At 33.8% G+C, this 23,959-nt stretch overlaps 2 protein-coding genes across 5 annotated transcripts in view; one reads left to right on the top strand and one right to left on the bottom strand.

The window, feature by feature from the left end:
- Nucleotides 1-23,959, top strand: part of LOC110998854 (leishmanolysin-like peptidase) — a 59,150-nt gene that overhangs the window by 5,789 nt on the left and 29,402 nt on the right. The gene's annotated exons all lie outside the window — the stretch shown is intronic.
- LOC110998851 lies at nt 20,245-22,683 on the bottom strand. Of its 2 annotated transcripts, none has more exons than XR_006750944.1 (3): nt 22,467-22,560; nt 20,867-21,480; nt 20,245-20,429 (listed from the first exon to the last, which is right to left on the bottom strand). XR_006750944.1 is itself a non-coding variant. In XM_045633082.1 (3 exons), exons 1-3 carry the CDS (start codon nt 22,602-22,604, stop codon nt 20,265-20,267), a joined length of 816 nt encoding a protein of 271 aa, XP_045489038.1. In that variant the 5' UTR covers nt 22,605-22,683; the 3' UTR covers nt 20,245-20,264. The 2 variants fall into 2 exon arrangements, 1 of the variants encoding a protein (XP_045489038.1); XM_045633082.1 differs by lacking the exon at nt 22,467-22,560 and adding an exon at nt 22,568-22,683.

Genomic DNA, 23,959 nt, shown 5'->3' with positions numbered 1-23,959 from the left:
CGGAGAGTGGTGTGATCTCTGGTCCCAGGACTTACTGAATTGTTTTTAAGCTTCCAATACAGTGTCTACATAACTTTATTATCCATTTTCAATAACAATTTTTCAGTTTTTATTAACATAATTGCTTCATGTAGAAAAGTTAGTGAAATCTTTTAAATCGTCTGTATTATTCATTGATCCGTGAAAAACAAAAGCTGAACTTCCACGAGGATTTCCCTTCGTATTGTTTTGGATGAATCTATTTAATATTGAAGAGTAAACGGCACAGTTTATTAAAGTATAGGACATAAGAGTTCTTGGATTATCTAGGACAGTGATTCTTAACATATTTTTTGTTACGGCACATATTAAACGATTTAAAAATTGGCGGCACGCAAAGATAAAAACTATTTACTTACTACAACACACTCCATAAATAGTTTATGATAAAAGTTTTAAATATACAGAATTTACTAATATTTGCTTCAATAATAATAATAACAATAATCAAAAGTTTATTACGGGATTAATTATAAGCTAATAATTGAAATATTTATTTAATTGATATAATTTAATCATATTAACACAATTATAATAACTTATGTTCGCAAAATTTGGCGGCACACTTTTGAAATCTGGCGGCACACAAAAGTGCCGCGGAACATAGGTTGAGAATCACAGATCTAGGACCACAATCGTATTATGCAAGCTTCGAGGCCATTCGAAATGTCAAATAGAACTCGGTTCAAGTTTTATTGAGTTGAATTAACTATTAATCTTTAACAACAGCAACCAATCCATAATATAATCCTTCAAGAAAAGAGCGTACAAATTCTTAAAAGGCCGGCAACGCACTCGCGAGCCCTCTAGCATCAAGTGTCCATGGGCGGCTGTATCACTTAACATCAGGTGAGCCTCCTGCCCGTTTGCCCCCTGTTCTATAAAAAAAATCTGTTTTGCTTTGTATGGTCTTAATGTTCTTTTGTATTATATATGTGTTGCTGTTAAAGGCTGTATTGGCTATACAAATCATCAACTCATGCGCCGATTACAAAACACCTGCGCTCTTAACACGCATACTAATGTAGACGTAACTGCTCGTAACAGTGAAAGCTTTGAACCCATCCGAATGCTTAATTAACATAATTTTACGTAGACTAAAGTGGAGCATATCGTGCGTTCGAAGTTCACCAATGTTAGTCAAACTCAAAATTACTTTATTCATATAGGTAGATAGGTACACTTATGAATGACAGATAACAATTCGCAAGTCAATAGCGAATATCCGCCCCCTTTTTACTCGCCAAGTTTTGAGTCATATAAATTGTTTGGATTGGAGCACATCAATCCCAAGGATAAGGATCATTGAAATATTCGTCAAATGTATAAAAAGCTTTATTGATTAATATATTTTATTTATAACTAACTCCGTTGCATTGTTTTAAAGATTTAAGCATACAAAGGGACAGAGAAAGCGACTTTGTTTTATACTATGTAGTGATAATATAGATATAATTGAGGAAAGATTGGTATGTAAGTTTGTAACGAATTGGTTCAAAAAGCACTGGCCCGATTTTAAAAATTCATCCACAATTTGAATGCTAATTTATCACTTAATTACTAAAGGATAATTTTAATTGCAAGAAATATTAAGGATCCCTACAAAGGTCCTTACTTTGTAAAAAGCTATTACCCCATTTTCCACGTAAATATGAGTCAAATTTAAACCCTTAGCTGCTATCTAACGCCCAGTAGTTCTTTAGTATTTTTCCACTTTATGAAGTAATAAAATAGATCCAAATAATTATAACATATTATATAAACTTGGACTTGGAATTTAATTAATAATAAAACTAACAATTTGAACATGGAGTATAACAGATACACCATCTTTGGCTATATATTTAGTATAATTGGTTTTTGTTGTATATAATTTATGTTACGAAATAAATAAAAATTTTGTATAGATTATTAAATTTTCTTAGCAAAGTTTTGTATGATCACGTTTAATTGAATACCTTGACCGAATCGTTGGCTGATTCATCTCGGCATTGCAGACAATCGAGTATTTATTTATAAATACTCTATAAAATATACATTTTCGAATATTTATTATGTGTAGTTTATTTAGTTAAATTATTATGTATGTAAAAGATTTTCTATTGAATATCAACTCATCCATGACTTAATTAATTACTTCTTGTAAGTTAATTAGGTTAGAATTAAATTCCATGTTGTCTTAAATATAAAAAAGACCAGATATTAAAATATACAAATATTATTCCTATTTTTACAAAAATCATAAATGCTATAAGTATTTGCCTGCCCGGTTTCATATTTGGTAATGGGCTTAACAATTTAAAAAAAGCGTTGGTAAGCATCATGATATCTAACGCCCGAACCCCATAATTTATCCACAATCTCAGATTGAAACCAAACAGACCGTGACTGTCAATCGATCTCTTATCTGCATCTCAGTAACCAAACAGACAATCCATTTTTGGCGACGGATAGAATGCAATCTCAACGCTCTTTACACTCATATTAATTGATAATTAATATAAACCAACTGAAGTTAAGAACACCGTACAAATAATATTAAAATATGCATGTCTATGTTTAAAATATATCAAATAGCTTTTTAATTATTTTAAAAACTGATGTAAGTTAAAATCTTAAGCTAGAATATTGGCACAGTTGAACTGTCCGATGGATAGCTTGTATCGACAGATGGCTATTACAATCCGTCGATTGGTTATTGGCACACTTTTATCAATATTTGGATGAGATGGGTTATTTTATTGGGTTTGGGCGTAAACAGCACTAGGCGAATAAGGTTAAACTGGTTATTAAATATATATTTAAGTTTCAATAAATATTGCTAGCATGCTTGATATATTGCGTAAACAAAAAAAAATTTTGGTAAGCGTCTTGGTTATTTATTGAGCGAATTTAAATGGTAAATTATAAGTAAAACTAATATATAGATAATTTTTTTAATTCTCTTGTTTATGGTTCATAAAACTATAATTTAATTTGTTAGTATTTTTTTATTTCGCTTGGGTATATAAATTAATTCCAATCGTGTTCTATAGCGCTTGAATTACATAATGATAGTGAAAGTGCGGAACCGTACTGTTAGCTTAAGCTTTCGGATATAAATCTATTCCGTTGCCGAGCGAAATGACAGCTGTCATTATATTGATGAAGATGTCAAATGTCAATAGGACACAGGGTACATAATATTTTGTAAACATTTTTTAAGTCTGATTGATTATTTTGCATTATGCAATGGGCATATGTTTATTATGTTATTAATTTATTTTTAGTGAATCTATTTAAGATATAATCTATTTAATCTATTTAAGAATTTATTTTATAACATTGAGAGTGAACATTGAATTATAAAAATACGCGAATTTGTATTATAAATAATTATATTCAAAGCAAAAGACCTTAAGAAAACCTTCCGTGTTTATGCTATAATGGCTGACCGGAAGTATGCAATAGGAAGTTGTAAGAATTCTTAAATTGAAATTTTGCAAACACTTGTTTAAAGTCTCTTCACCTCCCAGACACGCTGTGATAGACTAGACTAGACTAGACACTAGAAGATAATTATGGCTTCACCGGAAATTAAAGTCTGGACTTCCGCAGTGTGCGTGTGTCATAAACATCTATAGTCTTTGGCACCTTCAATTTTATTGTTAAAATAAGATATTTTTATTGATCAATCTATAAATATATAACTACAGAAATAACTTTGGTAAATTTATCGAATCACGGGTCCACCTTAAAACAGCTCCAAATTTTCATCACTCGGCATTGGTGTACCATGTAATAATGTGGTGGCGCGTTCTCTTTAACCCCATAGAAATGAATAAAAACATCATCAAAGGTACAACTCATTAACTTTAACTTAACCTAACCTTTTTTTCTTTACAATTCTTTACGATTTGTATGGAATCCAAGTAAAAATAAAGAGGCGTATGGCATTGGATCCCTAATAAAAAAAATGATGTAAATTATATTGTCACAGTTCCTAGTGGTTCCCAGTTATATAAAGATTAGATAAAAGGCCAAAGGATTCAAAGGAAGGGAAAGATGATCAAGCAATACCATCCCTGAAAGTAGTGGACCTGATCTTCCCTAGCTGTAAAAGCGTATGGTCCTGTCTGTGAAGGATATTTGCTGTGTAAAGTATCTTCACAAACCAACAATGGGCGTGCAGAGGCGGACGCAACCGCCGCATCGTATGTTGGGAAGTGGATAAGGCGGTTACTGCATCCAGCATAAGGCGATTGCTGGTGGTGCCATGGGTATTTAGTGGGTAGGCACAATAGCGACTCCCACATAACCCTTCAGCACCAAGCAGTCGCGCCGCGGAATGGTATGCGCAATGCATTTCCCCTTACCACTTTGTGGAACCAGCTGCCCACTGAAGTATTTGCGAACCAATTCGACTTAGGGTCCTTCAAGAAAAGAGCGTACCATTATTAAAAGGCCGGCAACGCAATCGCGAGCGCTCTGGCATTGAGAGTGTCCATGGGCGGTGGTATCATTTCACTTAGGTGAGCCTCCTGCCCGTTTGCCCCCTGTTCTATAAAATAAACAGTAAAGAAGGATAGAAAAAAAATTGGGCCTGTTTTATGGTAGAGCCGTGATTCGACAAATTCACCATATGTTTATTATGTTGTTATATTTAAGCCGTGTAAGTAGCGGTGTTGGCCTACTGGCCCCAGCGTGCGACTCTCATACCTGAGGTAGTAGGTTCGATCCCCGGCTGTGCACCAATGGACTTTCTTTCTATGCGCATTTAATATTTGCTCGAACGGTGAAGGAAAACATCGCGAGGAAACCGATGTCTTAGACCCAAAAAGTCGACGACGTGTGTCAGGCACTGGAGGCTGATCATCTACTTGCCTATTAGATTTAAAAATGATCATGAAACAGATTCAGAAATCTGAGGCCAAGACCTAAAAGTGGTTATAGCGCTACTGATTTTTTTTTTATCACAGCCGCGTGCAGCGCGTACATATTTTGTTGTAGTATGAGTTCACACGGCCAATTAACGTTTTTTTTATAATTACCCGCTAATTGCTGTTCTATTGTCTGTGCTCTATTGCTATTGTAATTATTAAGTCTTGCTAACGCTCGGTAACTGTTACATTAGTACATAAAGAAAAATTCAATAAAAAAAAATTGGAAAATGGGTTAAAAAAAGCCTGGATTTGGTCTAAACGTAATGATAATTTTTTTTACTACCGTTACGTAGTTATGAGCTTCTTAAACGTATCATCTTTGCGCGATGTTTGTTATTTCCTGGTATAATTAAGTATTTCTTTATATATTTATAAGTGTTAAAATTATATATACGTTCTACACATATACACATCAATTATATATAACATAAGCCAGAAAATAGAAAAATTAAACAAGCAACCGCACAATAAAAAATCTAAAAACTAAATTGAAACTCAAACCTCATTAAGAGCATAAACAAAGTTACAGTAAGTTAAAAGTTTGTTGTCAAATATATCAATATTAAAATTTTATTAATCAAGTAAGAGCGAGCCTATATTGGACCATTAAAAGTAGCAAAGAGAGTGTAAAACAAAAGACGAAACACGACAAAAACGATGGCGATGACGATCTTTCGTTTATATTATCTCGGGTAAAAATAAGAGACTGATTTAACAAGGACATTAATTATTGTAATTTTAATGTGTATTTATGTGTACTAATGTGTATTGCAGTTTTTTCCTAAGCCCGTGTGACGTTTTTAATGCAGATACGCGTGTGTGCTTTTAAAGAGTAACAAAGCTCAGTGCTCGCTGAGTTTAGTGATTGCAGGGGCTATGACCTCCACTTTGGACTTTAGTTTGCTTACAGTAAAATATAAACAACTGAGTGTATTGTGCGTTTATAGGTCTTAACAATGCACCTTGTGGCGTACCTATGTATTGGCTTCTCTATAGTTGCCTTGAGGTTGTCTTTTTTTTATGTAATAGGAGGCAAACGAGACTCATCTGATGTTAAGTTAAGTGATACCGCCGCCCATGGACACTCACATTGCCAGAAGGCTCGCAATTGCGTTGCCGGTCTTTTCAGCTATTCAGGGGCCGTTCAAGTAATATGTAAGCAGATTTACTGAAATTTATCTCTCCCCCTCCCTCTTGTAAGCAAAAATAAGTAAAGCTCTCCAAAATAATAAAACATAACGTATTTATTTATTGTAGGAATCCACGAAAAAGCATTTCATCATTTATTTAAGCATAGACAACGTGTCGGTAATATGTGTAAGAAATAAATAATTACTGTTGACGTATTCACCACATAAGAAAATCAAAGTCGAAACCCCCCTCCCTTTACTGCTTACGTAATACTGACAGGCTCATAGAGACAGTCTTCTAGTATAAATTAAAATTCTTAATAAAATTCTTTACAAACCAGTTTGAACGTATTATATGCAAATAATCGAATTGCATCAACCTTAACTGGTTCGGTCAGTGACCTTTGTTGTGCATGATCACGAGTGAAAACTTTGCTGTCGTTAATTTTAAGATTTATTATTAAATTCGATATTATAGAACTGGCTTTATTAATTAATAATTTAATAATTTTATTTCCGAACCAATTCGACCTAGGGTCCTTCAAGAAAAGAGCGTACAAATTCTTAAAATGCCGGCAACGCACTCGCGAGCCCTCTAGCATCGAGTGTCCACGGGCGGTATCACTTAACATCAGGCGAGCATCCTGCCCGGTTGCCCCCTATTCTATAAAAAAAGGCAAGATTGTCTAACGAAATCGTTGAATGGCTTGGCACCGACGTCCAAAATGAGTATGTTAGGCGGTACGAAGAAAGAAGAAATTTGAAACACATTTAAAAAGGTATAAAGAACTGGGTATCGCAATACAACGATGGCTTTCAAAGTAAACACCGCCGCAGGGACCTAACCTTTTAAATTTGTTTTGATTCTCTTATTATCTCTAATGAATTAAAGAAAAGCTGTGTAAAAAGGCTTTTAAACAATTATCTAGTTGATAAAAGGGCCTGGGGCTAGTTGTAGGCTGGCTACTTCTAATTAATTTGCTATATTTGTTTTAAAATAATTGTTGCTTCATGATTTGCTTTTTAAAAGAGTACCGAGAGTTTTTACGCCGGCTTTTTCTCTCGGCCTACACCCTCTGTCTTCTTTGCCGATGAGTAGGGATGTCTACCAAATTTAATGTCGTGGAATAAGTGATACCTGTATCTTATATTCTAAAAGAAATATATTTTGTCTGTTTTTGATAATGACTATATTTGTCAAGAATGTTGTAAATTATAGTATATTTGTGTGTTAGTGAAAAAATGGGAAAATAAATTTTCTTATTACTTACTTAAGTATTTTTTTTTTTTCATATCTCATTTATTTATTTTTTCTTTGATGGATGGATTACGGTAGTGGAATTTACGTTAGCAAAACAAATTTGTAGAATATTCAGACTTAAATAAATTAAATGTCAATTAACTTTAAAGCATGCAAATACAGGGGTCTAGGTTTCGAATTTTATTTTGTCCCACTCGGTGTCGAGGACCCTTGGTCCGTGGGGTCCTAGCGCATTAAAGCTTTTTAGGGAATTATCAAAAAGGTTAGTCGATATCACAGGATAACGAAGAGCTGGCAGCTACCTCGGACAAAGAATTAGTCTAGCTATTCAAAGGGGGAACGCTGCCAGAACCTTGCCTATAGGAACTCCTTTTAAAAATATATTTTAGTTATTTAAGGTTAGTTATTATTTCTTGTTATATTAATTTATATTCACGTTTGCACATATATTTACACTTAAAAACTTAATTAAATTGCCTTATTGAAGAGAGGAATAAGAATAAAGAGAGAAATAGAAAGAGAAAAATAATAAACAGCTCAAATATAAGTTGTTTCTTTAAATTTATTCCTTTTGAAGTAGAGACTCATGGGCCGTGGGTTAATTTACAAAGAAGTTTTACTTCTAACATGTGTACTTTGTACGCACGCACTTTTTTATTTTTACTGTGTAAGTAAATAATATTGTATATTTGTGTGTTGGATATAAATGTGACATCACTGTTAAATGATAACCTCGTATCCCAAAAACATTTTTTTTATTATTATGACAGTTAAGGTGGCGTCCATAAATTACGTGAGGTGTTTAAGGGGGGGGAGGGGATCGAGTGAAATCTCATCTAATCTTACGTTGGAGAGAGGGGGGGTCTCGGCAAATATCACGCAATTTTTTTAAAAAGCACGAAGCAAATTTGTTTTTTTCTTTTTACAATAACAGTCCAACGCGTTTACGTAAGAAACTCACATTTTGAAAAATCTCACGTGAGATTGGGGGATGGGGGAGGGGGTTGAATAAAATCTCACGACATCTCACCAGGGGGGAGGGAGGGGCAGAAAATTAAAAAAAATACCTTACGTAATTTATGGACGCCCCCTAACTGGGGAATTAATTATAAGGATTTATTTATTTATTCCCTTATTTTTTTTTTCATTTCATTTTTACAGTAACTTAATACTAATACAAAAGAAAACTAAACTAAAAACATAATATAAAGATAAAAAGTAAAAACTTAATTAATTATAAATAATGCAATTCTTGTGAATTCAGCCAGTGTGCAACTAAATACATCTGTCTCACACGCAATATGTTATTAATAAATTAGTCATTTATCATTCAAAACTATGGCATAGACAAAAACACAATATTTTAACATTAACCATTTTATCGTGTCCTATAATGTTTGGTTCTCTGGACATACGAGGTAATTCTACAGTGACGATAAATACTATAGATTTATTCTATGAAGCATAAGTAGTTACAATGGCGCCGAAGTTATGACCTTGCGTCGCGGTCCAGATTGCCCAAGGCCGCATTGCCAAAGCGCTAAAAGAAATTATCAACAATACTGAGAAACTATGAAAGGTCAGTTTCTTCATACTATGTTTTATCAGGTTGATTGAAGAATTATGGTTTTGTTGCGTTAGAGACTTGGCAACATGTCCTTGATACTTATAAAGATGAGCTTCTTGAATGCTAGATTTATAGAAGGGGAGAGAAGGATCGATTTCTACTACGACTTGGAGCTCCATACCATTCGTGCAATCTTTAATTTTAAATGTAGGGAATCTCTGAGAGATAAATTCGAGGAAATTAATATACTTATCTTTCCATCGCAATACTTTTATGAAAATATTAGGTTATTAAGTTTACTACTGCAATAATATAAATAATAGTATAATATAAAAAATATCTGAAATTTTCCCGTACTAGACTATCTAAAGTAAGTAATTCTTTTTTGGAAAAATAAGTAGCACACTGTCTTATACTTATAACTAGTGACCCGCCCCAGCTTCGCACGGGTGCAATGCTGATGAAAAGCAGGGTTTTATTATGTATTGTTATTTCCGTCGCGTATATACGCGACATATACCATCACGGACTTGCATACAAAGGGATATAGGGACAGAGAAAGCGACTTTGTTTTATATTATGTTGTGATAAAGACTTAAGATCAATTGTGAATGAACATAATACTTCTGTATTTATATTATAGAATTTGTATTTAAGAATATTAGCGAGCGACGCCGGAACAGGCTAGTTAGCTAACAACCTAAATTGTTATCAGTTTGATTGACATTTAACAAATTAAAATTCATATTAATACCGGCATCAACTTCATCTCGTCAGGAATTTGAGATTGCAAAGTTATTAAACGCTTGAATTGGCTTGGATATATTAAAAATTCCTTTAAGATCGTCAATCATAATGGACTTAAAAATTTCATTCATCAAATTCAACGAAGAGCGATTCGAATCGTCGACGACCGGCTTGTAACCTTGGCGTTGCGTAGAGATGTGAGATCTCTCTGCATCTTCTACCGCATTTACCATGGAGAGTTCAGAGGAGTTGTTCGGACGAATACCTGCAGCTGAGTTTTATCATCGGACGTCAAGGCAAAATACAAAATACCATCCGTATCACCTTGACGTCTGTCGTTCCACAACCAAGCGATTCTTAAGGCGATTTCTGCCACGCACCACCACGATGTGGAACCAGCTGCCGACTGAAGTATTTCCGAACCAATTCGACTTAGGGTCCTTCAAGAAAAGAGCGTACCGATTCTTAAAAGGCAATGCGCTTGTGAGCCTTCTGGCAGTGCGAGTGGCCATGGGCGGCGGTGTCACTTAGGATCAGGTGAGCCACCTGCGTGATTACCCGTTCAAATTATTTTTTCTTAAGGGCAACCCAGCTTTATCTCTATCGCGATCTCTCTCAGAGTTTTAGGAACAAATACAATTAAATGAGGTTAGCTACAACCTTTAATACTTAATAATTATTTATTTATTCACGCTGAAATCATAAGTCCAAAAGTAAAATTGTGTTAGTTACAATGTTGTCCTAAATATTATAGGACCTGGATGACCGAGCTTTGCTCGGTATTTTTTTATTTATATAAATCGTGTTTTTTGTAAATTATATTTAAGTACGAATTAAATACTAATAAAATGATGAAATATGAATAATATTTTTCGATCTTACCGACAGAATAATAAAAAAAATTTGAACTGGTTTTTTTAAAGTTATTAATTTAAAGAAAAAGTCATGAGTGTCATAGAACACGAATAAAATGAAATTTTCTAGAAATGATTCCTAGCTAGATCGATTTATCGCCCCCAAAACCCCCCGTATACTAAATTTCATTAAAATCGTTGGAGCCGATTCCGAGATTCCAATTACATATATATATATATACAATAATTGCTCGTTTAAAGATATAAGATATGTATTAGTATATTTAAAGTATATTCAATCATAATTAAAAATGGCATACGAAGTCAAATGTAAGGACAATCCAGTCTCCCATTTATCCCAGAATACTTGATACTGCCAACAGTATACAACTCAAGAAGGTCTAAGTTGTATAATTATAGGGCAATACCGAAATGCCATGGCGTGGAAAGCGACGCTATCATGGCTACACCTGACTTCCCTGCGTCACCAAATCGCGGATTGCTATTAAGATTCACAGTCAGGAATGGACGTGGTAATTGCTGCACGGTTATTATATATTACCAGTGTCGCAAAAAGATGAAACGAAAAAAGAAAAAACTTGGGTTAAAAACTTACATCGGGTTGTATCAAACCGAAGTTTTTCTCTAACTCTATGAAGATTAAGTAAAATCATTTATCTGAGGATATACTAACATCTTTTGATCAATTGCGTTCAACGCGGCAACTGGTTGTTAAGTGATGGAGCAAAATAATAATAATTAATTTATTGATAATTTTATTTTAATTTAGTTTTGATTTTAATTTTTGTGTCGAGACGGAACTGAATGGCGACGTAGAGACGCCAGACGTAACCATGGCAACGTCCCTGGCCACGTTGTCATGGTTTTGACTATGTTTTCCTTTACAAGCGAGTGTTACATTTGCTGCCCTATTATTATGCAAGATATTTTTTTATTGATTATAAAAAAGATAAACCAAATCCAACCAGATTTAACGTGTTAAATTTATAAAAAACAAGAACCACTATCGATTTGCGAAGTCCGGAAATAATTGCGTTGCCAGGGTCAATGTCAGTTGTCGCCGTGACGCTCACTGCCTATTTGCCTTGGTCACGCACGGTATAAATCCCACTAGATGCGGGCTTCACACAAACATTTAAAATTTAACCGTAGCCGTACCGATAGCCAGTAGGCTCGCGAGTGCGTTGCCGGCTTTGATTCATTTAACAATTGCGCTAATTTTATATTTTTAATGAACAGACGGATTGTTAGTACATTTCCGGCCTTTTATTTCATTTATTTAACAATCGTGTTTTTATGAATATTTGTAAGAGTCAGAAGGCTCGCGAGTGCGTTGCCGTTATTATTCGTTCAGCAATTGTGCTTTTTAAATATTTTGTTTTAGAGGTGACAATTATGATTGTTCAAATATTATTAAAGTCATATTATATCTCCCTCGGTATATAATTAATACTAACAGACTCGGCCAAGTGTTGATGTGGCTAAGGTTTTTGTTATATTACATAGTAGTAAACTATTCAAGATAAACGGTAGGAGAACTTAATATGTGAAACGTAAGTACATTTAACACAGCGCCATCTGTTAGAATTGTATCAAATAATAAACAAATAATTTGCAATAAAATAAAATTGCGACTATAATTAAAGATCTAAGCTATCCTATCTCTACCTAAGTTGGACCAGACTGCTCACGGTGTGCCAATTTAATTTAAAATCGATTAAGTAGTTTAGGAGTCCATTGAGGACAAACATTGTGACACGAGATTTATATATATGTATCAAGATAATTATTACTTACTTTGTATTAAGTGATAGTCCCTGCTTTCGTTAAGCCACGAGGCTTACCGGTGTGTTGCCAGCCTTTGCATAAATTGCAAGCTCTTTCGTTGTATCGGAATTAGCTCATATATCATATATCACAATGTTTTTTTTTATAGAACAGGGGGCAAACGGACAGGAGGCTCACCTGATGTTAAGTGATACCGCCGCCCATGGACACTCAATGCCTGAGGGCTCGCGAGTGCGTTGCCAGCCTTTTAAGAATTGGTACGCTCTTTTTTTGAAGGACCCTAAGGCGAATTAGTTCGGAAATACCTCAGCGGGCAGCTGCTTTTATAAAGTGGTAGTAAGCGGCAAAAACTGCCTTGAAAAACGCGCAGTTGTGGAACAACGGACAGACATATTTGTACATTTGCATAAACATACAAATACGTGTTCCGTCAAACAATTTTCACGGTCTAATTAGATTTTCACACATGAATTGCGGCGTGTGGAAAATCGACGAAAATCTTTAAGGAAAATTAACATAATTTTACATTGTCTACGTATGTCTACGTTTTAAAATAAAAATAAATCAGTGGCGCTGCAACCTCTTTAGGTCTTGGCCTCAGATTTCTGAATCTGTTTCATGATCCTTTTTTTCATCTAATAGGCAAGTAGGTGATCAGCATCCAGTGCCTGACACACGTCATCGACTTTTTGGGTCTAAGACATGTCGGTTTCCTCACGATCTTTTCCTTCACCGTTCGAGCGAATGTTAAATGCGCACATAGAAAGTCCATTGGTGCACAGCCGGGGATCGAACCTACGACCTCAAGTATGAGAGTCGCACGCTGAAGCCACTAGGCCAACACTGCTCATGTCTACGTTTTACGCCCCCGGATTCTGATGTTCTGTTATAACTTTTGCACTAGCGAACAAAGATGTGTTAGAGGAGAGGTTTCCCAACTGTGTTAGAAGAGATTTGACCTGTAACTAATTTCTCTTAGTGGTTAGACCAGTGATGCACAACCTTCTTTTGTCAAGGCACATATTTAGTGATTTTAAAATTTGGCGGAACACAAAGAAAAAGCTAAAAAAAATATTTATTTACTACAACACACTACATAAATAGTTTATAACTAAGTTTTAATATACGAAATAAACTAATATATGCTTAATATTTAAACATTTAATAAATGGTTAATTACAAGCAAGCAAAAAAATTATTTGATATAATTTAATAATAATAACATTATATATCTGCATAATTTGGCGACACACAAAAGTGCCGCGGAACAGTGTTTGAGAATCACTTTTTTTTTTATAGAACAGGGGGCAAACGGGCAGGAGGCTCACCTGATGTTAAGTGATACCGCCGCCCATGGTCACTCTCAATGCCAGAGGGCTCGCGAGTGCGTTGCCGACCTTTTAAGAATTGGTACGCTCTTTTCTTGAAGGACCCTAAGTCGAATTGGTTCCGAAATACTTCACTGGGTTAGACGTTAAGAGATACCAGATCGTAATTGAGATACGTGGTCGTCCATGGGTTTCTTTCTCCATTCGCCTTCTGATGACGCTTCTGTATCTTCTATTTTGCATATTAACATTCATAGTTTGAAGCAACTTTTCACACATTACAGGAATTACATTTGTGAATGTGGGCGGATCTACGTTAGAACATTGGAATTTCGCATAAAACAAATATTTAGACGTAAAATGAATAAACTGTTATTTCTCTTAGCAATGTGTTAACATATAGGAGTGTTGTATAATTTGTAAAGACAGAATTGTGGGAATACTTTGGTATGTAAAGTACAAATTGTTTGAAATATAACTTCTGGATTTAAAGTATTCTTTTATTTAAGAAAAACGATGGATCCATTAATGTCTGTGTATCACTTCCGCATCTCACATATTCTCCAGATTTGGTCCCTGTTCTCAGACGTCAAGGAAATACTCGCTGGAATTAAATTTTGTGGTGATGAAGAGGTAATCGAAAATCTATCAAAATGTAATACAAAGTACACATGTCAGAAGTGAAACTTTGTTAATTAATTATTACTAAGGTAAAAACCCCAGTAGATGTACGAGTATATGATCACTCCATGTGATCGGATATATACAGGCAGACATGCCTGTATATATGTATATATTCACACTGTATATATATCATTAGCACGATAATTTAAATAAATAAAAAATCTGCGTTTACTGCACAAGACGTTAAGACTAAAGTTCTAATATGTAACTACTAAACGAATACATCAACCAATAGCGTGTTTTATTCCCGATCTCCCTTTCTCACTTTCTCTCAATCGCTCTCTCCCTTTTCTTCGACAAAAACGCTGCAAATTCGTGATGTTTCATTTTCAAAACATTACCCTCACACCCTCAAAGAAGTTTCATTTCAAAAATATAGGTAATGTATAAGTCGAAGAAATACCGTCACTCAATCAATCAATCAAAATATCTTTATTCATTTAGGTAAACATGTACACTTATGAACGTCAAGAAAAACAAATTAAATTAATCGTAAATTTACGTTTACAACCAGTTCGCAAGTCAAGGGCGTAGAGCGGGTAAGAAGAACTGGCAACAAACTTTCCGCCACTCTTTTTAATACATATTGTTTGAACTGGAGCAAATCAATCCCAAGGATTAGGATCATTTAAGTATTCCTCACATTTATAAAAGGCTTTATTTTTCACTTTTAACAAGGGCTTTGAATTTATTTAGTGACAGTTCTCTAACCTCTAAACTCCACGGATATGTGGAGCAGACGTGTTCGACAGCGCTGGTTATTTTGCCGGAGACCACAACAGTTAAATAAATCAGTGGCGTAAATAAATATATATCTATACTAATATTATAAAGAGGAAAGGTTTGATTTTTTGTTTGAAAAATAGGCATCCTTACTAAAATTACGATAACATTAACATTTGTTTATTATTTGATACATTTTTAAAAGATGGCGCTGAGTTAAAGGTAGTTTAGTTTAGGTCCGTGTCGTGGTACCAACGTTTCACATAAGTTCTCCTACGGTTTCCCTTGATTAATTTACTACTATGTAATATAACAAAAATCTTAGCCACAGCAACGCTTGGCCGAGTCTGCTAGTATATAATAAATCGTTTAGTAGTGAACTAAACGAATACATCAACCAATAGCGTGTATTTATTCTCGATCTCCCTTTCTCACTCCCACTCAATCGGTCCCTATCGCTCTCTCCCTTTTCTTAAACAAAACCTTTGTCTTTTTTAATATTTTCTTTATAGGGGGAAAAATCATGATTGTTCTAAAAATTTATTCAACTTAGTCATATTGTATCTCACCTCGGTCATTATTAATATAAGGTAGTATTAGTTAAATTTTTTTAAATATTATTTATTGCTTTTTCCTTGTTAATTTTAAACCTTTTTCTTGATATTATGTATTCCATCTTTGGCTATATCTTTAGTATAATTGTTTGTTTAAATATAATTTATCTTAGCTACGAAATAAATAAATAAATAGCAGATTTAAATTTCTACGATTTATTTGTCACAATATAATTTAACCGGAAATGAGTAAAATCGCTTTCTACATATAAATCTTTGACATTCGAACTTTAAACCATAGATAACTTTATGTTAAACATATTATGTAATAATATAAATATTTATTGAGAGAGATTGACTGATTCAACTGGTAGTTAAGAGCCCTAATGATATCATCGAGTTCCCAATCTCAATATTTTTCAAGAGGAGAGCTGATGATGCGCTCATGTACAGAAACTCACAATTTTTTAAAAGGTTCTTAGTAGTAATCCATAGAGATTTTTTCCTATTAATTTTCTTTATGCATTTACAATTGAAAGTGCCTTATAAAGAATATTTGTGAACATTTCTTAAAGATATATAAATGTTACATTAGACCACTATTGGAGTATGCCTACAGTACCCATCATAGTTATATATGTACCTGCACCAAAGACAATAATATTGAGTCATACAAATTGTTTGAACTGGAACAAATCAATCCCAGGCATCATTCGTCAAATTAAAAAGCTTTATTAATTGATTTACGGTTGACAAGAGCTCTGAAATTGATTTAATGATAATTCTCTTATTTGGGAGTGTGTTTTAAAATCAGTGGCGCTACAACCTCTTTAGGTATTGGCCTCAGATCTCTGAATCTGTTTCATGATCATTTTTAAATCTAATAGGCCAGTAGGTGATCAGCCTCCAGTGCCTGACACAAAGTCTAAGTTTATACATATTTACCTATATATTTATTTACTTAGACCTCTATTAAACGTAAAGCGGGGAAGAACTATACACTCTCTGTTACGATTTTAATTGATCAAGTTTTGTACAAGGAAAATGAAAAGTTCAACAACTGAGTTTAACCATTCACTTGATATATTAAAACAAATGTGTATATGTGTGTCTTATATTCCATCCTGTTCAATCCTAAAGAGCAGTGTTGGCCTAGTGCGACTCACATACCTGAGATCGTAGGTTCGCTCCCCGGCTGTGCACCAATGGACTTTCTTTATATGTGCGCATTAACATTCGAACGGTGAAGGAAAACATCGTTAGGAAATCGGCTTGCCTTGGACCAAAAAAGTCGACACGTGTCAGACACTGGAGGCTGATCACCTACTTGCCTATTAGATTGACAAATAATCATGGAACAGATAAAGATATCAGATGATCATAAAAAAGTTATTGCGCCACTCATTTTATATATAAGGAAAATCATAAAATGTTTCGTAAAATTATAAACTTAATCAGATTTTATTTCTTCTAACGAGACTTCATTCTTGGAATGAATTAAGGAAAATATATTTAGGAATTTCTAATTATTTAAAATACATCGCTAATATACAGCCAGTTTGGCCACTTTTTAACTAAATAGAACTACTAGCTGAGCTGACAAACGTTCTTTGTATGTTTTATATTTCTAGGAAACATTTTTTTACTCAAATAAAAATAACAGTAGATAGTACTGTAATGAAAAATATCGTAGACGAGTGAAAATTAAGGGTTGTATGTATTTTTATATGTTGTATCCACCATTTGACCCATGACCATTAACATTTAGGGGGATGAAAAATAGGTGTCTGATTCCCGGATTTGTGACAGATGTTGAACCGATTTGCACACAACATTTCACGAAAATCGGTCGAGCCATTTCGGAAGAGGGTATATATTAAAGTTTACCCCATCCATACATAATACTCAAACTACGGCATATTTTGCACTCGTCCATCTAAATGTACGACATTTTTTATTACAGTATATAGTTATTTCTATTTAACCAAAATCTTTTTTACTAGAAAAACTGTCCTTGATTATTTCCTAGTCAAGCAGTTGTGAATCACGTATGTTGAACACATCATGAGAAACCGGGTTTACATCTAAAAAACGTTGGTCAAACACAGATTTGATCTTCTACCTGCCTAGGTAGAATCTGTGTTAAGAAAAGTGATCAGGTACAGGTACTAAGATCTAGAAGGTTCGAGTGTGAACTTTGGATAGTAACGATACGATATTGTAGTAAAGACGGATGTATAACGGCATTATATAATACGCGTGAGAAGTGTGCAACCTTATTTCTTCAATTACATAATACAAGACAATACGAGAAACTTCGGGGCAATATAACAACTGATCCTGTATTTCTGCATCTTCTACATTTATTATGGGGAGTGCTCTGAAGGATTGTTCGAACAACCTGCGGCTGAATTCATCAGAAGACAAAATTCCATCCTTTCTAACACCTGGAGTTTCACACATCGCTTTTTAAGGCGCTTCTTTGTGAAACCAGCTGCCAATAGAGGTATTTTTTTTATAGAACAGGGGGCAAACGGGCAGGAGGCTCATCTGATGTTAAGTGATACCGCCCATGGACACTCCCAATGACAGTATGTATGTATTACATAATGTTAAAAAAAATTAATGTATGTTTAATTTTTTTTCCTTTTATGTAATTCAACGAAATGTTTATAAATAAATAAATGTGTCTTATGATGGAGCTACACTAAAAAATAAAGGAAATTGCTACACATTTCCTAAACAAATCCATGTTAAATTTGCCGGTGTGAAAATTCACACGAGTGTCAACTTGAACTTAATAACATTGTTTTTGTGCAATCTGTATGATTATTAAATTATGCTTTTTATTGTACCTTTCACTGATTACATATGTTTTAATTGCTTTGATAAGTTTTGTCTAAGTAACTAAAGGCCGGCATTTGCGAGCCTCTTGCAATGTGGCCATGGGCGTTAGTAGAAAGAGAATAGAGTAGAAAGAGTTAAAAACAATAAAATGTTTGTATCTTTGTATATATGCCAATAAGATGATAAAGGCTTATTAATATTTTAACTATTTGTCTTATATAGTTTTGCACTTCTTGCCAAATTTATTTCATAGTGGTGCCTGGAAGAGATTGCTTCAATGTAATAAGCCAGTTGCCCTCCATTTTATTTTAATATTTTGATTGGTTTGTATTTCTGTACTGCAACGAAATATTTGTAAAAAACTTGTCTGTGGTTTTTTTTATTGTTATAATTTATTAATATGTCAGTTTATTTATTCTGTAATAAAATCGTAATTTCCTCTTCACTGTCAGTGCCATTCGGTTGTGGAATGCAGCCGTGTAGACCTCGCTTAATATCTTTAAGAATCTTCTAAGATTGTACCGATAAACATTTGTTCTACGCTGTGCATATATTTTTGCATCTCTTAACTCTTCCTTTCTTGGCGAAACCTTTAAAATCTCCGCAGTCCCTATTCGCTTAGCTCCTTCTCTATCTTACTTTTTTTTTCCTTTTTTTTAAAATTTCTACTGTACATAACATTACCCGTCACATTCCTAACTTTCTTACTAACTGTATGATGTGCACTTTTTTTTTAGTGTTCTTTTTTTAAATATTGCTATTTTTACTGTTTACATAAGTTTTGATTCGTTCGCTTTGTCTATATGTCTTATGTATTTTTGCACTTTTTGCTTGTCTTATTTAATTTATTATTGTTTTCCTCACTGTCATTGCCTGGAAGAGATGGCTCGAAAGCTATATGGCCGCCAATTGCTCTTCTCATCATTTAATTATGTCACTTTTATTATATTTCTGCAACGAAGTGTTTATTAATAAATAATTTTAAGTTTTATGTGATAGTATCTATATATACATATAAAGAATGCTCTGAGTAAACAGTACAATCTCGCATCCTACATTCTTCGGTCACGTATCTCGGCGTGGCGATCAGTCCTTAGAAGGCCTTGTCGTCCAGGGGAAGGTGGAAGGCGCTAGACCGCGCGGCAGGTCACCTACACACTGAACTGATCAGATTAAGTCCACCGTAGGAGAAACACTGAATCAGTGCAGCAGGATGACCTCCAATAGGCAGCGGTGGCGGAGCGTCGTGAAGCGCATCACATCTGCGCCTTCTACTTCTACTACATAGCGATCATGACCGCTCTGGCAAGAGCGTACCGAATGAGAAGAAGAAGGACATTCTTTAACTTTTTTCCTGTTCTATGATTGTGATGTAAATTAGGTGTTACTGTATTATAATAATAATAAAACTTTAGTAATGGCAGAAATATATCTTCCATATTACCATATGGTTGTGACATTTATCTAAGGTTTGACCCCAGATTGGGATGTGTTGTGGGTAACTAGAATACGATTATTCCATAGTGTATGTTTAAAACAATTTGTTTAAAGAAAAAGTAATCTTAATGTAACATCTGATAAAACAGAAGTCGTAATATATAAAATCTTAATTATTATGCGCATATTTTGCTTTATTATGTATATATGCCAATAGGTAACTGTAAGTTTTATCCAAATCATTCCTGTAGTTTTTGAGGCATCTTGTTTGGTGGGGATATGTATAATGTGTAAATAATGTATACATACACTTATAATTGGTAAAGTATCGATAAATTTAACTGGTTAATAACACCCAAATATTATCCTTTATTGAAAGCTCTCGCTTCCTTTTTATAAGCGTCTCTTTTACTCTTCCCCATCTGCAAAACCCTTCTCACGAAGGGATCTTTTTTGAGTGCTTCTCGAACCATTGTCTCATCTATATTTACAACTGTTGCTGGCTTGATAGAACCTTGAATCACCTCCTATAACCAAACTATATCTTGTGTATAATGGTAATTTGCTAACTATTTATTAATATAATTTTAATGTTTCTAATACTATTCGTTATTACCTTAAGTCATCCATATATTAGTATTTCACTAATGTCTCTTTTCATCTCGGCACTAACAAAATTTGACGGAAAGAGACGAAATAATCTAGGAGTGCAATTAGTCAGAATTAGGTTTTATAAATTGTTATATAAACAGAGACACTACTACCGTATTAAAGAACTATTGTATATCTACATAATTGATAGGCACGAAGGTATCTTTACAGGACGGAGGCACGTAGATTTTTTGGTTCGTATTAATTGCGATGTTTTTCTTGCACTAGTGCTATAAAGTAACTCGACTTCGTGGTGATGGTCGTATAGCATTCAATAGTCAGGAAAGATTAAACTAAGAATCACGGAACATACCTGTTTGTGAGTAACGTTTTCGTTCTTCAGTTTATCCATTTCCTGTAACAGCGTATTGAAGTTTGTCCTCAACGTTTTCTTTTCTTCTTTCAACAAATTCATTATTCTACCAACCAAGAAGTTCTGCTTTTTCAACACTTCTTCTATTTCTGGACGTTGATAGATATTTAAATTCACTTCTTGACTAATTTTGTTGGTTTCCAATTCGCGAATATACTTTTTCTTAAATTCCTCATTGAAGTCTTTTCTATCTTTAAATCTGTCCATTTCTTTTATATCCCTCTTCTCTTCTTTATTTTTAACAAAAGCGTATTCTGGATTTATATTTGGTTTGAAATTAAATCTAACGGTTGTTAAATGTGATTGTTTTCGTTGCAGTACAAAGTTATCTAATTCGTGCTTTATTTCATCATTGTTGCGATTTCTTTGTATAAGAGGTGCTATTTCACTGTACTTATTTGTATTTATTATATTTGTTTTTAATTTTGGCTCAGAATTAATTGAATCTTTCGCTATGTAATTATTTATTTTGTCCAAAGTTATTGAAAATTCGTTGAATATTGTTTCATTAGACGATTTGAATTCAATTTTGACATCGTATATTTCCTTAAAGGCTGTGGAAAATTTTAAGATAAATGAGTATTTTCGTTTGTTGTTTTTATATTAATCTGTTTTAAATTAAAAGAACTTTTGAAATTTTGCTGCGTTTTAGATATTTTAAGAATATAAATAACGATATAATGAAACACTATGCTTCCAATAGTGTGTTTAAATCATTGGAATCATATGCATTTAAAATTGTTCCTTATATTGTTAGATAATTTTTTTGCAATAATTGCATTCTTTAGCTTCTCTCTCTTTCTGTCCAATTCTCTCCACACTTTGATAAAAAGAGACAGATGATTACTTTTTAGTTTATTGGAAGCTATAATTTAACTTTCATGCATCCTTTTATAACTCAAAAGTAAGTTAGTATTGTTATTTATTTAAAAATATTCTATCATCAATAGAGCATCTAAACATTAAAGCTTACACACACACTTTATGATTTTAATCCTTACTCTATTATGTATATGTAGCAGTGAGGGCTTTGCACCAATGGACTTTCTATGTGAGCACTTAATACTTGCTCTTACCGTGAAGGAAATCGGCATGGCTTAGTCCAATCGGTTGATCACCCACTAGCCGATTAATAAATGTTCACGAAACAGACTCAGATATCTTAGGTTTAGAAATAAAAGGTCGTATGGCGCTACAGTTTTTTATTCCCCCTTAACATTAATATTAACCTTGGCTTAGTGGATTCAGCGTGCGACTCTCATACCTGAGGTCGGAGGTTCGATCCCCGGCTGTGCACCAATGGAGTTTCTTTCTATGTGCGCATTTAACATTTGCTCGAACGGTGAAGGAACACATCGTGAGGAAACCGACATGTCTTAGACCCAAAAAGTCGACGACCTGAGTCAGGCACTGGAGGCTGATCACCTACTTGCCTATTAGATTTAAAAATGATCATGAAACAGATTCAGAAATCTGAAGCCAAGACCTAAAGAGGTTGTAGCGCCACTGATTTATTATTTATTAACCTTAATATTCCTACCTCATTAAGATGAAATACACCGTGTATAAAGATAAATGCACGATAAACAAGACAGTCATAATTTTAAATTACCGAAACACGGAAAATTCCGAACGTCTTACCATTTACGCAATGAAGGAAAATCAATAACATTTCCATTATTTATTTACGGCATTTCATATTTTCTCGTAAAATATTAGCTGAAAATAGATTTCAAATAGCCTATTGTTCGAATGGAGGTACGACTCTCGACTAGAAGTTTGTGGGAGGCTTTTCGTCAATTACAAAGAATTATTTTTGTTATATTTCTTTTGACAGTTCTATAAACAGATATTTAATCAACGAATAAGTGATGAATTTGAAAAACTGGTTAGATTTATGTGTATAGCTTTTTATTATGAAGTAACAGATCGTTTATTACCAATCTTTACAAATGTTAAAAAAATACAGTTAAAATTTGTTATTTAAACAGTTTTGATGTGAAACATCTATAGCCGCACGTAAAACCGATTTCTGGCGTGGCGACGCATGCTATATGATATACAGTCTAAATGCAGTAGTAAATTTCACATTAAAAATATTTAATGAAAATAATGTTTATTCAACAAATAGTCATCGTTATCTGGAAAAAAAATCGTAATATTTTATTTTATCATTATGACATATTTACCTTTACATACTTTTACTAAAAAACTCAAACAATATCTTGTTAAGCTGTCCTATACTGATACAGAAAACATTCTTATTGTACAAAAATAGTATAGATATAAATTTGTTAAGTAAAATTAATTATTTAAATAACGTTTAGATGTAAAAGGAAGAGACTGGCTGCCCACAACACAGGGAATCCTAGTGTGGGGGCCAGTGCACTCTACTTTATAGAAACATTAATGTATTTTGTGTCTAATAAAGTTCTTTCTTTCTTTCTTCTTTCTTTCTTTCACCTGGTTCCTATCACAGTCTGTTCTTTTCTGCATATTACTTTTACAAAATAATGTCGATGTTTCACATCTGCCAGGCGTCCCGTTACGGCTCACATTTTTTGTTACTGCCTTTAGTACCATGGGTTGGAACCCCTTTACGGATAAAGGCCTTATCCAGATATTTCCAAGTTTCTCCATTCACCCCCTGATAACACTTCCGCGATTAGATAGAAGTTAACGATTTCACTAATTAAAGCACGCTCTTCTTCTTCCCCTTGATACTTTCCAGATGTCCATCTTATATCTATGGATCTTGCTATATGCCCCGCCTATTGTCACTTCTGTTGTCTAATATAACCCTATAACTTTGATTTTTATAGGTTGTTATTACATCAATTTAAATGTGAACATAAATTACTTTGATTGCACTAGATGCAATATAATCAGCTTGATTGCTTTTGATTTATGATCTAGATTTTTCCTTGAATTAAGAATTAAAGATGGGGATCTTATGTCACTTTGACAATTAACTGTCGTGTCGTTGTAAATCTATTAGGCCCTTTTTAAATGAAACTTTTATTAGAAATTGTT

This window comes from Pieris rapae, chromosome 22 (genome assembly GCF_905147795.1).
Source record: "Pieris rapae chromosome 22, ilPieRapa1.1, whole genome shotgun sequence".
Classification (NCBI taxonomy): Eukaryota; Metazoa; Arthropoda; class Insecta; order Lepidoptera; family Pieridae; genus Pieris; species Pieris rapae.
This window is presented reverse-complemented; position numbering and strand designations above follow the sequence as displayed.